Source organism: Anopheles marshallii, chromosome 3, assembly GCF_943734725.1.
Source record: "Anopheles marshallii chromosome 3, idAnoMarsDA_429_01, whole genome shotgun sequence".
Lineage (NCBI taxonomy): Eukaryota > Metazoa > Arthropoda > Insecta > Diptera > Culicidae > Anopheles > Anopheles marshallii.
Window position 1 is genome coordinate 65498868 of NC_071327.1, and position 12347 is coordinate 65511214.

Consider the following 12347-nt stretch of genomic DNA (forward strand, 5'->3'; position numbering starts at 1 on the left):
CCATCGCTCCGCAACTTCGTCCCTGATGTACGCCCGGGGGTAACCCTGTTGCGGACACTAAAAACGCGCCGTCCGTACGCAGTAATACAAAAAAAAACACACACACACACACACACACACGGGTGATATTGATTATTTTGGGTGATATCTTTCATCTCGTTAGTTTGCAGCACGCCAAACTAATAAAAGCCCTCCGAAATATGCCGCCCCCTCCGTCCCATGTTTCGTCCGGTTCGTCCAGGATATTTCTAGTGTCCCATTCTCAACGAGAGTGCTACAGGAGAAATAGACTGCGATGAAGGGAAACGTAGAGCGGAGAGCAAACAGGGAGGGGCAGGATTCAATAAATGTTACGACCTACGGCAAGGCAGATGTGCGGCGGTATGGCCACCGGCCACTGGAAGAACCTCCGAACGACTGGATTCTTGTAAGTGTTGTAACATTAATTGACGAGCGCTGTTAACGACCTACGCGCAACAGCGAACGCCATCCGGGTTAATGGTTGGCGTTAGAGCTTATGCAATCGGTTTTAATTCTTCCCGGCACGTGAAAAATGGAAGCCTTTCCAACGGTTGAATACCGATGTACTACGAAAATCTACTTAAAAGCGAATCAATCATTTCATCATGAAACGTCAAAAACGAGCCTTTGAAATGTTTCAAACGCTCGCCCACAACGACGGTCTACTAAGATCCAGCCCTCTCCGTCACCGTCACAGCAGTGGGTTTTTGTTTTTTTAAAAACATTGAGAAAAGTCCTGCATTTCTTTCCGGAGCCCTGCCACTAGGGCTATGTGACAGCAACAGTGTCTTCCCTCGGGGCTTTAACTTGTTGCTTGTTTGATTGCACCTTGCTGTTGCTGTATCCAAGCCTACCCACAGGTTGACTAGTGAGGACTCGCCTGTACAGTGACGGACAAAACAAGTGCAGCTCGTAAGAAACCGCGAAAAGACGCTTTTGATAATGTTAACAATTTATTTCTTATTTACTAAAAGAAAACTTCATTTTGAACGTTAATAATCCTGGTTTAAATGCCTAAAAGATTGGATCATTGTTAAAACGATTTTTCGGGAAACGAGAATGAAGAACGATTGAGTGCTGGACAAAACAAGTACAACTGAAACAGTTTACTTGCACGTACTATTGAAACCGCATTAATTCAGATCAAATACAAAATATGTTTATCTAAACCTTTAAAGAATATGCTTAAAGCCGTTTCTACAATGTTTCGCATTTTCATTTCGTGCATTGTTTAAAAGTTATTTCATATTTAATATTACAGTAGAACGTCGATTATTCGGGCAACTGCGGGCCGGCCGCAAGCCGGGCAATCCACGATTGCCACGAATAACATTTTTGTATGTGAATTATAAGGTTATAAGTAAACGTAAAAAGTACCCGTAGAATTTTAATATTTTTTTCCCGGCGAGTTTAACTAGATAAACTCTTCAAAGAAAACCAAGTTCCTCTCGCAGCAACCAGGTTAAATGGTTAAACATTCAATATCATTCTACTAGCTGTCATTTTGTAGCTCACACATAACTCGCCCACCGGTTAATCGGGTCCCGGATAATCGACGTTCTACTGTTTTAGTCTAGTCGAACGAGTTATAGTCGAAATGGCGCCTGATGCATTAGAAATTCTTGTAAGAAATATACAGCCCACAACAACCTCAAGAAATCACAACGTACCATTTCTGGGTTTCTTTAACTTAATTCACCCGTAGCTTATCAGTCAAGCGTGCGGTGAAGCGTCGTATGAAAACCTGCTCCACTACCAAATACAACAACGTGCTGTCCAAATATCTTTAATTGTCAGGAGCGTTTTTAGGAGTTAGAACTCTTTTATCTTATGAAATAGGGTCTTTCAATTCTTCCGTTCAAATTTTCTTAGGAACTGTCCATTCCGAGCTGTCCGGGTAATCCGGACACCCGGTTAAATGGCTCCCCGATAATCCGTACTCCACTGAATTTATAAACTAATAGTGTACATGTCACAGCGCTGTATGGAAGTTGTCAAAAAAGGAATGTTTAAGCAACTTCAAATTCAAAATAAACTAATTTTACTTATTAGTTGCTCACGTTGCTAACAAATATTTTGTAGTATTTCAGTGTTTCTCTGAAAACTTTTTGTCATATTCATATCCTTAATTCGTGCATCTTGATATTCTATTACCCATGTTTTCGTATAGCAATTGCTATGATCACTTGTTTCCGTGCTGTTTCACCAGTTGCACTTGTTTTGTCCGGTACTGTAGCTGTAGTACAGTGCTGCTGAGATGAATTAATTCCTCCATTTTAAAGATGTCTCTGTAACGTGTGCAGAGAGTAGGTTGTCTGCGGCAAATAACAAGCGTGCCTCAACACACGTGACAGCGTTTATGCCTTCTTTCGTGCAAGCATCGCATAATCGGAATATTTCTAACGGCCACAAACTTGGCAACGGTTACGAGGGCATGGTAGAATTTATGGAATTTTTCAGCACTTTATCGCTATATATACCTTCTCTCAAAACCGCTGCTTTTCTGTACGATGACCGGCGGAACCTGCCGCAATGCTGGGAATGCTGCACGTTCGGGTGTTAATTAGCGGCCCGGTGTTTTGGAAAAGTATATTGTCCCTCCAACGAATTCCACTGTGCGCGGCTTTTCCTTCACACCAAACCCGCATTTAATCCATTGCGAACACAGGTTGTGCACACACACACACCGTGTGTTGGCGGGGGAGGGAAATGAACGTTTTCACGCACGTAAGCACCAATTCCGGACCGCGCGCACACACACACACGCACACTTACACACACACCGAAACACCAATAAAGTTGCAAAACCGAAAATTGGGATCTTATTTGCTGCTCCCTTATTTTACGATTGCTGTTTTGTCAAGAGCAATAGAACACCACACGGGCATGAAGGATACAGGGTTAGCCTCCAGCTTTCCCCAGCGCTGATGAGATGGGATTTCGATTTTTGTTGCTGTTGTTGTGTGGTGGTTGTGTTTTTGGCTACCTATTTGTTGCTTCCCTTGGTTCGCTTATTGTCGTGTGTATACGCACCATACCCAGACGTTGTATGATTGATTATTCTGCTGGGATTGGGGCTGGCCGTTGGTTGAAATTGAGCAAAGCGAAAGGATTCGCACGCGACACCGAACCCACCGAAAAAACCCGCGGCCAATTCTTCTGGCCCAACACACACACACACACACATACACTTACACACACACACACAAATGCAAGTAGGCGCTGTTGGGCACACACGATCGAATCAATGGTTGGGCCTGCAAACAGGTGAGAGGGCTGTTTTTTGGGTAGGCAGCAGTTGGGTGCTGGGGATGATACAATTAAAATCGTACTTTCCCGTGCCAGCTCGGACGAGGCTACAATTAACGACGGACAACAGCGACGAAATGACGACGACGACAAGGGCGATGGAGTGCGGGTGTGATAAATATACACAACAAAAAAACACACTAGCACAGCTTCACATGATGGGCCTAATTTAACTACTAGCGACTAGCCGAGCACAAACAGAACGCAACACAAAAACCGCAACCTTCTCTACACAAAACGCTTCATATAAATCACTTCAGCCGCGCTCGCCTTGAATAAATCAACCAACCAACCAACCAACTAACAAAAAAGTGCTTCCGAACTTTGCAAAACGTAGCCACCACAGTGCACGCAGCCTGTGTCCTGGCCGTGCAGGACTCACCAACACCATGCCACATCGAGCGACCAGTTGAATATTTCATTCTTCCCTATCCCCACCATTAAAATCCACGGCGCTCCGGTGTGTACATGCGTACGGTGGAGGCGCACCAGTGCTGGCGATTCGTTGGTTCGAGGTTCTCCGCTTCCAGGCAGGGGAGTCGTCGTCGTCGTGCAATTTTGTGCGAGGCCTCCCATCGGTAATGTTCGGGAAGGTAACACACACACAAACACACATTTTCATCCGCTCAGATGGCAAGCGGGGCAACCAAAAGCGCTTTGGAGATTTCCGAAATATCCTTGTGACGGGTGAAAAGCTCGTGCCATTTTCTACGCGCAACAGGATAGCAAAGGATCGTACGCGGGGACGGTACTTTGCCCCCGTTCGTAAACCGGAAGTGTTACATCTTTAAGCGGGTGGTTTTTGAAAAATAGTGGGACGCATTGTTTTGGTTTTTTTTAATTTAATTTCCAACAGGAGTATAGTTGCTCAGTTGAATCTCAGTTGAATTCGTGTGGAATTACTAGAATGCAGGGTTATTCAGGTTGCGATTTTGATCGTTTAGAAAAGGTTTAAAATTGTAATTACAGTCATTTCACGAGTTACCCGACACTCGTGTTACGCGAATTCGAGATACGCGAATCTCACAGTTTACACATTCGTGTAATTTTGTACGTGAATTTCTATATTTATTTGCCAAATTCAATTTTTACCTAAAACACGTTACATTTTACTATTATAAAAGATACTTCTGGTAAAATTTTACTCCAATTGTCGAAATAAACGTAGAAATATCAATTATGAATATGCTTCGTTACGTGAAAGGAAGTATTCGATCCCTGAATACTATATGTAAATGATTTTATTGTCGATTTACGCAACAATTCGAGTTGTGCGAATTTCTCTACCAGGCATTATTAGAGTGACTCGGGAGATGACTGTACATGTTTAAATTCTGAAATTTTTGACAATAATCCTCTCGGTTTAGTATTGATCTACTATGCCGCACCTCTTACAAAGTTTGGGTTACTGGGACGGCTTGATGCAGCGTGTCGTCCAAGATGAGATTCAATAAACCTTCTTAGTATAGGTTTATAAAGGTATAGATGGATCTTTCCGAGAGCGCCACAAAAGTTGCCGGAAGAATCAGGCTAAACTGGTGATTGGCGGAGTAGGGCCGCTTAGGGCCTCGAAGAAAGTTAGAGAGTCAGCAGAGTGTCATGTATATTTCATGGTGAGATAGAAAATGAGCCCCCCCGAAAGATCAACCCCATCACGGTCATCAGGGTTCAAATTTACCGACCGGAACTTTACAGAACACACTTTATATCGCATACATGCACGATGAAATTAACCATCTACTCATGTTCCAGTCTTTCAATTGAATCTTAAAATTTAAAAAAAATATCGTCAATCTTCAATTCACAAAGTCAACCTTAACTAAAAGTTAATTCAACAAACATTTCCAGTGTTTCAGTCCGTACGATCCCCAAAGTGTTATAACCGTATTGGCTCTTTCTCATTTCAATTTTTTCCACCAGCTGTCAAAAAGGCCTTTTCGAGTCACTGCACCCAAACGTCAAATTGTTCGATTGGTCCAACTCTATCGTTGATGTTTTTTTACTCAGCTAAAGAAAGAAAATTCACCAACTGTCCCGTTTTCTGCTAAAATTGCCGTAACAAACGTTTAACCAACTGTCCCATTTTCCGTCGTCGTCTGTGCGTGTTCGTAGTTCCGTAAGTCGATAATTTGTGCATGTTGTCTGCTGCCTGCTGGCAGGAAAGTGTTAACGCTGTAAGCATGTGGAATACTTTCTAAAACCAAAACAAACCAAACCTGCTTTGCTGCTGGGTTGGTGGTCGGGTTGTACGTGTGACGACAATAGTGCCCTCGCAGTTCTCCTTTTGCAAGCATTAAAATGGGGCTATTTGCTAGCAGACAAAATGCCACCGTCGAGGAGACCGATGTGAGCCTCAACCATCTGTACAAGTATCCGCCACGGTCGGGTAAGTTGTGCAGCGCTATAGCTATAGCCCTATTGCTCCAGATTTGGATACTTTCAGCCCAGATTGTGCTGGTTCTGGTTCACCTATTTTTGTTGCTGCCTTTCTTCCACAGGCAACTACTTTGGAACGCATTTCATAATGGGCGGCGAAAGGTTCGATACACCGCAGCCAGAAGCGTATCTGTTTGGTGAGAATGCGGATTTGAACTTTTTAGGATCCAAACCTACACCCGTAAGTTATTTCGCACGCGCATTGCACAATTGCATCGTATCGTGTCATTGTCATCGTTGAACTAATATTTTTATTACACGCACTCTCCCTCTCACACACACACACGCATTCCAGTTTCCCTACCCACCGCCACAAGCGACGGAACCAACGAAAACATTGAAGAGTCTTGTAAACATTCGCAAAGAATCGGTTCGGTTCGTGAAGGTACTTGACGGTGGTAACAGTGCCAAGCCGATTGGTTGTACGGCGGGCTCCGATGGAACTGGAAAGACTAATCCAACGAACAACGGCAGTATCACCAACGGTTACAACATTGAGTTTATCTTCGATGCTGACTCCGCTTGCCAAATTACCATCTACTATTTTTGTATCGAAGACATCGGACCGGGTGGACTGAATTACATCTCGCGCGATTCCTCCATGACGTCGGAAACTTTTCACTTCCAGCGCGGTGTGAACCAACTGTTCTCTGCACCCCATCACATCATCTATCCGGCAATGTATGCGGAGGACGATCTGTCGTACAGTCCCGAAAAGGAAACGTTTCCGGTCGTCATTCACTGTGTGGTCGGTGAGGGAAACAGTACCACCCTGAATAACGTCGGCAACAATGCGACCAACGGAGCCAACACGACCATCTCTTCCAGCGTAGGCACCGGTGGAGATGGTGCCGATGGGAACGGTAGCCGCCAGTCGCATGCTACGATCTGTGTCATCGATCACCATTCCGACGGAACGTATGCGCTGCGGGCACTGAAGCAAAAGATATTCGTCGATGGATTGTACTATTTGCTGCAGGAGATCTACGGCATTGAGAACAAGCTCGCGAACAAATCGGTCACGGACGAGGAGACGGAAGATAATGGCAGCGAGTGTGTCATCTGCATGTGCGATACACGCGACACACTCATACTGCCCTGTCGGCATCTGTGCCTGTGCAACTCGTGTGCGGACTCGCTGCGCTACCAGGCTAACAATTGCCCGATCTGTAGGGCTCCGTTCCGTGCGCTGTTGCAGATACGGGCCGTACAGAAGGACGGTGGTGGCGGTGGTCCAGCGTGTGGCGGTAGTGCACCGACGGCTCAAAATTCGGCCGATGTGAGTATCTGCTTCACTGTTGGGCACGGTTTGCATCCGTGCAAGGCCGGATTTAGTGTGACGGTGGTAGATAATTCGACTGTTATTTGTTTTGTGTTTTGCCTCACTTCCACAGAGCGCTGATAACATTCCTGCCGGTTACAAGACCATATCACTGATTGAGGCACTAAACGGGCCTACAGTTTCTGTGAAAGCGATAAACGGTAGTAACGACTCAACCGCTGGAACAGAAAATGGTAGCGAGAATAATCGGGTACGTGGATTCTATGTCAGCAAGATTTTGTAGAATAACGATTTTAGTTAATTTAAATGGTAGTTTTTAGGAATTTATTACAGGGTTTGCCAGTCCAAGTAACAAAGATGGAAACATTTTTAGATTCTTTTTTAAGTTAAACTTGATTGTGTTGAGATTGATATGGAATCCCTACTACTTCCCACTACTTCTTTAGATTTAGATTTCTTGGAGATTTCTGTTTTCTAGCGGACAGTGAAATAGACTAAAAACCAAAAAATATTCACTTTTATTCCTTTCATGCTTTTACAGAATACCGAGAATGGGTACGCGTTCCGCAACAAAATGACCAAGTCAGGTACGGACCATAGCAGCAATGGTGAGCTCGCTAATGGAAGTATAGTTTCGGAAAAATCATCGTCCGACATTAGGATGCATTTATTAGCTTCGGATGAAACGAACGCCATTGCCGAAGCTGGCACGGGCGGATCTATCGCTGGTGGCATTGCAAATCCAGCTACCGTTTGTACTAAGAAGGAGCTGCTTTCCAAACATTCGCCCCTGATGCAGCGTGCCCCGGTAAGCAAGGATAAGAACCCGCGTGAAAAAGGTAGCCTTCACCGTACTGGAAACAGCACTGGCAACGCTAGCAATGGGAACAGCTGTTTGGTTTTGGGGAAAACAAAATCGCCATCCGATCGGTCGATTGGTTTCCATCTGGTGCACGAAAAACCGGCCCCGATTGCGGTCGGTGTGCCCGGCGGAAAGATGGCAGATGCCAAACTGACCGAGCTGGCGGAAAACGATGACGATAGTGAGGCGGAGAAGCTGTCGCCTTTGCTACGGAAATCGGACAGTTACGATGCGGGGAAAAAGCTTTCCACACACGGGGACAGTGCAATGAAGAAGCTGCTGATTGGCGGAACCGGAACGGTCGGTGTGGAGCTGAACGAAAAAACCTCACCCTCCGCTGTGATAACGGAGCTGCTGAAGGGCGCCATTATTGGGAGCGATGATATCGGGGGAGATGGCAACACGGAGGTGGCCCTGGTCGGGGGAACAAGGGGCACCGGTATCGGTGGAGGGGTCGGTGCGGGTGGTGCTATTATATCGATCGTTACGGATGACTCGGAGGATTATTATACGCCCGAAGATCCTCCGGCAACGAGCCCGCTGAAATCGATCGACGATGATGATGAATTGCCGAAGCTGGCGGAAATTGATACGGGGCGGAAGTTGCTGGTAGGTTCGGTAACAGCAGCACCGGTTTCGGCACCACCTGCTGCACTGTCGGTGCTGAAGGAAGAGTTCTCGCAGGGTTCGCTGCCGGACAGTCCGATCAGTGGCAACTCGCAAACTTCAACTCGCAGTTCGAGCGATAGTTACTCGTCTAGTTCCAGCACACGCCAGCTGCTATCGTCGGGCGCTGTTCCGAACGACACTCCCACACACGTGCTGAGCTCGTGTGATTCTACCGCCAACGGACATAACAGTGTTTCGAAAGTTGCCGAATGTGGTATCGAGAGTGATTAATGGATACCGAATGGACGGAGGGTCGCGAACGACACAGCGGTGCTTCATAATTAGGGAAAAATATGGTAAGTCACTGCTTTATGATTTATTTGTATTTAATGTAATAATGTGGGGATAGTGAGAGATAGCAGCAGACGCGTTTTACTTTAAGACAGTAGGTGCATAACTGCCTATAAGTTAGTTAACGAAACCTGGCAAACAAAATTTAATTAGAAAGCGAAAGCGGCTTTAAGCAAACATCATGCTTAAATCATTTCATTTAAACTTATCCCCGATCTTCAACGCTCTTCTCTCTTTGTGACAGTGTCTTCGACAAAAAATGCTGGAAATGTTGGCCAGAAAAGCAGTCCCCCGGCAGGACTATATCACCACCATCGTGCTTAAACGCGTTCCCACTAATCAATCAATGTTTGGCATTCTTCTCTTCGACATTCGCAATATGAACGTGCATCACAATATACACCCCGCCCAACTTTTCTTTCAAGTCATTATGCATTATAGGCTGCTGTCGGTTTTTGTTTTCACTGCCGCGATGGCCGCACGATCTGTGTTTAGTTTAATTCTTATGTCCCCATTCTATACTTCGACTGCTAAGTACTCTACCGGAACAAATACACACGTAGCATAACATTAAATGGTAAATGTAAGTGTGAAACTTTTGCGTAACATGATAATAAAAATGATATTTTCATATTTAAATAGTCTGTACTCCGTAACCCGCATTGCGTGTAGCGTCCATCACTTCAATAGGAAACACTGAGAACGCATTATCTTATGGTGTAAATTAGTGTCAGTAAGCAAAGCTGGTCCAATTGTTGGATTCTTTTCAATTTGAACTAGAATTTACCGGGATGAATCTGCAATTCTCTTCTCTTTCTGTAACTGAATCGATTCGATGAACTGAAGTCTTTTCTTTTGAAAGCTTGCTCTAATAACACACAGAAAGCTTCAGTTTAGCAGACCGACAAAGCTTTGAAACGAATCAACTTTCTTTTTCCAACAAAATCAAGATTAATGCGACAGATTCCAGATCTAATTCGACACATTCTAGTTGAACTTGAAAGCAGAAAACAAAAAAAGATCATTTTCATATCATGATTTTCATAAATAATTAGATCGACCTTGTTGAAACAGTACAAATTAGACGAATTTGTTTGATGGGTTTATAATACAATCAGCTGAATTTATTAACAAGTTTCATTCGACTAAAGCATTTAAGAACATAGAGAAAAATTCGAAACTTGTGAGCTAATGTTAAATAATACTATTTTCGCAATTTATTTGATTCTTTTCTATCGCGATTGTGATACGCTTACAAAATAGAGACCGGGAACGTTCGTCAAGCTCTAGCTCTCAACAATTAACAGTTGCTATTGCTATCCACACCGTTTCAGGGACACTAGCCAGCAAAAATGTCAAAAAACCCGTACATCGCGTTGTTAAGCGTGCGTGTGATCATGCGTCCAAACTTCTGTGAAAGTAGCATCAGATTTCGATTACGGGGTAGAAGTTAGTCTGCAGTAAAAGGAGAACGCATTGGTTCAAACTATTGTTCATACTCACCAGCTTTTGTCGGCGCAATTTTAACGGCGATGCGTCCGTTACCGAAATTGCTAGTCCTGCCAACAGCAGCAGGAGTAATGCGCAGTGCACGAACGCCAGTCTAGTTTGAAGCGACATGGCCACCGGGTTGTACTGTTTTCGCGGTACTGCACACTATCGTTCTGGTTACGACGGAGGTTGATCTTGCTCTAAAACCATCTAGTCGATCCAATGATCTTCATTATGATCTTGCTCTCCCACCCACTCAGTATAACACTTCGATTTTGACGATAGTGCAATCTCCATTTTCCCATAAGGCGGTTGGGAAAAGTTAAACGGGGGTTTATACTGGGTGCACAACACACATGAAGAAACAACCTATTTGCCATTGCTATCACACCTCACGTGAGAAACTTTCACATGAAGAAATTGAAAACAATCGGTAATAATGTTAAGTTTGTTGAGCTCCGAGTTCAATAATTTCACTTCCAAAGGTGGCCGCATTAAAATGTTACTAAAACTAATTAATTTTACTAATAATATAAATGAAACGATTAAAAAATGGTAAAGTGAGAAGAAGTTGTTGCACCACAACACAAATCACCTCACTGTACGTCGGAATATGAAAAGCTCCATTGTGGTGAACAATGGACAAGCAGCGTCTAGTAAACAATGGCACTGAGAGTCAAACGAGGTTGAGTTTATTATACTGAACTAAAGACAAAAAAAAACGATCACAGACTCGGGTCAAATGGAAACAAAAGCTATTGAACAAAAAAGCACTACAAGCACACTTTGGTGATTTTACTTTTATTTATTTGCACTTTATTCTGTTATCCGTTACAATACGTTCGGTGTGTTTTACTACAACGGGTTGGGGGGGTGAGTTTTTTGTATATCTATTGCGTAGATGGGGGATTTATTGTACAGTTTGCTCATTTCTTCAACAATGATAGCTGGGGCTTATATGTATTGGTATTTCATGATAAGAATAATTTAACATCTTACGCACTAATATGCTTACGTGTCTTGTTGTGTGTTTCAACATTGTTTCGTATATTTGTTTTGTTTGTTTGTTTGTTGTAGTTATTGTTCAGCATAATTGTTTTTTTTTGTCCCGATTTACCGTATCGTTCGTGTGTGGTTGAGAAAATATAGTAACAAACACAATGGCATTAAAGCTCGCTAGTAAATGGAGCTTTGTAACTATCTCTACATGAAATTCATTCGCTACTGTGAATGCCGCTTTAATGTTTTGTGGTTTATAGTTGTATAGTTTATGTTGAATTTAGCTTTATATAATGATGCAATCGATACTCGTTTTGTTGATATACATATATAATATACGCCTTCCGATGGATTTCCATTTAGAACCCACTAATATAGAGTAATTGCTAGCTTTCAAAAGTGTTTCGACGCGCTTTGTTTCCGAAACATTAACAACAACAAAAAGGAAAGGTTAAAAAAACAAACAAACTAATCGTACTAAAATATTTCCTGTAATTTATTCTCTCTAAATACGCTGAGCAAAAAACCGTACACACAAGGGTTAACCAACCAACCCGGAGGGGGTTCAAATTGTACTTCGATTTCCCACACGCTCTATCCAACTGTCACGCCTATATTCACGCTTTTCCTTTACTGATTGAGGTAAATTGAAGACGGATCGGATTCATGGTTGGGGTTTGTGTGTGAGCCTGGTAAAAACGGGAGGTAAACTGCTCATTCCACAACACATCCTAATATGGCAAAATCGCGTAAGAAACGGAAACGCTTCGAATGGTCGGTACCGCGAACCGCATGCAAAGCTTATCTTTCAGATAATGATTCCCTTCAACTTAAACGTGTATTTCCGACCGGGCGATCTAATGTTTTTTTTTGTCAACACATGGCAATACAATAAATTAAGCGTTCCAATAACCAATAACAACAGAACCAATTTTGTCTGAAGCTCGGTCGCCAAAATTTAGCTTTATTTATATGGCGAATTGTCTT

At 43.4% G+C, this 12347-nt stretch overlaps 1 protein-coding gene across 1 annotated transcript; it reads left to right on the forward strand.

Moving 5' to 3' along the window:
- Window positions 1-5628: 5628 nt before the first annotated feature.
- On the forward strand, window positions 5629-8810 carry LOC128713698 (E3 ubiquitin ligase RNF157). Its single transcript, XM_053808561.1, has 5 exons — window positions 5629-5716; window positions 5829-5947; window positions 6062-7045; window positions 7161-7298; window positions 7590-8810. The coding sequence occupies exons 1-5, from the start codon at window positions 5629-5631 to the stop codon at window positions 8808-8810; spliced, it is 2550 nt and encodes an 849-aa protein (XP_053664536.1).
- Window positions 8811-12347: the final 3537 nt, after the last annotated feature.